The sequence below is a fragment of the Sinocyclocheilus anshuiensis genome, unplaced genomic scaffold (assembly GCF_001515605.1).
Source record: "Sinocyclocheilus anshuiensis isolate Anshui unplaced genomic scaffold, SAMN03320099.WGS_v1.1 scaffold739, whole genome shotgun sequence".
NCBI classification, from domain to species: domain Eukaryota; kingdom Metazoa; phylum Chordata; class Actinopteri; order Cypriniformes; family Cyprinidae; genus Sinocyclocheilus; species Sinocyclocheilus anshuiensis.
Genome location: NW_015551105.1, coordinates 960,271 through 963,006, shown reverse-complemented (window position 1 = coordinate 963,006; position 2,736 = coordinate 960,271). Strand labels below are relative to the sequence as shown.

The 2,736-nt window shown below is 36.7% G+C and overlaps 1 protein-coding gene across 1 annotated transcript in view; it reads left to right on the top strand.

Moving 5' to 3' along the window:
* The window catches only part of LOC107662902 (Golgi apparatus protein 1-like), a 45,931-nt gene that overhangs the window by 30,117 nt on the left and 13,078 nt on the right, over positions 1-2,736 (top strand). The window contains exons 16-18 of the mRNA XM_016453031.1: positions 834-922; positions 1,196-1,313; positions 1,519-1,611. Of these exons, the coding sequence (XP_016308517.1) occupies positions 834-922; positions 1,196-1,313; positions 1,519-1,611 (300 nt within the window). The remainder of the gene's footprint in view (positions 1-833; positions 923-1,195; positions 1,314-1,518; positions 1,612-2,736) is intronic.

Here is a 2,736-nt window from a genome sequence, read left to right as displayed (position 1 = left end):
TATCTGCTTCGTCATGCCTGGAGCTGATCCGTGCTGGTCGCTGAGGAAATACATCAACTTCGCGCTATGGATCGCCGGATCGGCTTTCACCGTGGACGAAGTCCAGCCTGAGGACGATGGTCGTCACATGTGGTTGCCGCAACCCCTATAAACACATTTCATTACACCAAATACACAAAATAATGTTCTTTTTAGCAACATCATATGACCCCTTTAATTTAGAATGTAGTGTTTGATAACTTAATTCAATTTCTGTATATTTTCTACTTGCTGAAGGACACAGGTAAATATGACATTTTATTATAATTAGTTTATGTGAAGATTGTTTAAGTTCATTTAAATTAGAAGTTGTTATTTTTTTTAAAGTCTAATAAATGTTAAAATTGATAACTCTCAATTATACTGTAGTGTTGAATGGCTTTAGTCAGTGGTTTAATATTAGGGGGGGGGAAAACAATTTCCTAGAGGCATCAGTAGTATTGGTATCATTGATACTTGCCTTTAGTCATAAAAAAAGATGCCATTAAATAATCTTTATGTTGTTTCTACATTAATTTGAAGATTGAATGTGAAATTATTGCAATATAAAAGTATATTTAAAAACTTTAATTTGCAATTAATAGTTACTTTTTTTTAATCGATTGACAGCACTAGATTAAATATATTATAAAAAAATGTAGTAGTATGTCAAGGATACTAAAATAACACTAAATTGCATTATATATTATATAAATTGCATTATTTTATATGTACTATCCAACAGTTCATGTACGCTTTGAGATATGGGATGTATTTTTTTATGTCAAGTGTATTTTTACTTGTCTACCCTTCAGGTTCAGATGAAGGACTTCCGCTTCTCCTACAAGTTCAAAATGGCCTGTAAAGAGGACGTACTCAAACTCTGTCCCAACATTAAGAAGAAGTGAGCAGCTGTTTCTTCAGGCTTTGCAAGATTCTGCATAAACTTTGTTTTGATTTTGTCATTCAATTTTGATGGTGATTTATTTGTTATATAACATCTTTTCATAGAGGCTTAAATCATCACGGCCTGTTTGTGTGGCTCTTCTTATTTTGGCACTGTTGCACTCTCTCTCGCTCACACAAATCCATCCTCTTGAACCGCATATTTCTTATCCTCTGCCTCAGTGTCTCTTTCACCCTCTTCATGTGTCATCTCGTGTTTCTTCCATCTCAGGGCGGATGTGGTCATCTGTTTGAGCACCACGGTGAGGAACGACACGCTACAGGATGTGAAAGATCAGCGTGTGTCTCTCAAATGTCGGAAACAGCTGAGGGTGGAAGAGCTGGAGATGGTGAATTCACTTTACTCGAGTTAAATCACACACTCCACAGTGTTCAGACCTTTTTTCCTGTACAACAAAAGTGCACTGTAATTTATTCGATCAAGGACCTAAAAGTACCATTAAAGTTTCAGAAAACTTTTTCGTATGACTCATGCGCTGTATTCCACGTCTTCTGAAGTTCAGATGTCACACTCTCTGTCCTCTTCATTTGCAGTCAGAGGACATTCGACTGGAACCTGAGATGTATGATGCTTGTAAGAAGGATATCAACAAGTTTTGTTCCTCTGTTGCCTATGGAAACGCTCAGGTAACCGTTTACTTTGATATTTTACTTTTATATAGAAAGCTATACCTGCAGCTGCTGCATGCAGACGCATGATGAAACTTGTCCAGTTAGAGCAAGAAAATTCATATAACTAGTTTCCCACAGTCGTGGAACACCTGGAAATAGTAGAAAATCTTAGAAATTTAGATTTCCAGGCCATCAAAAAGTTTGTAGCAAATAACTGTGCTCTGCATAGGGGCTGGAAAAGGCAAGTCTTTTTTTGAACCGCAACCGTTTTTATTTACAGAAACAAAACAAAAATTACAATTCCAGAATTTTCAGTAATTGAGTGTTCTTTATATTTTTGTTACCAATGAATTTACATGACTTTTATAGTCGTTTGTAAATATGGGGATTGCTTTAAAAAATTGCTGTTCACAAATAGCAATATTGTCCCGATAAAATATCTTAGAATTTGACAAAACTAGAATAAGTTATTGATTTTAGGAATTTCCATGATTTTTTAAAAAGATTTTATTAAAGGGGTCATATGATGCTGCTAAAAAGAACATTATTTTGTGTATTTGGTGTAATGAAATGTGTTTATGCGGTTTAAAGTAAAAAAAAAACACATTATTTTCCACATACTGTACATTATTGTTTCTCCTCTATGCCCCGCCTTTTTGAAACGCGTCGATTTTTCCAAAGTTCATCGGTCTGAAAAGCGAGGTGTGCTGTGATTGGCCAGCTATCCAGTGCGTTGTGATTGGCTGAATACCTCAAGCGTGTGACGGAAATGTTACGCCCCTCACCATACTGTGATGCCGTGTCTGGCCGTAGCGACGAGACAAAAACATTAAAACCCATTACAAACGAGGCATTTGTTGCATCCAGTGGGGACATAATTACTGACTTGTACTGACTTGTAATGACTTATACTGTCTTTTTATGCATTGCGTTGCATCACGCCTGTCTGCATTTGTGATCGGAGAAATGACAAACAACAAGTGCTACTCTACACTGCTCAAAACTCGCGTTTGAATCATCAGTGGCAAATCCTTTAAATGAAAACGTACTTACAGACTGTGCGTCAGAACTGCCGGCATTGTAGTCTACTCTACCAGGATCAGTAAACAGTCCTCCATAAAATGCGCTGCACACATCTGG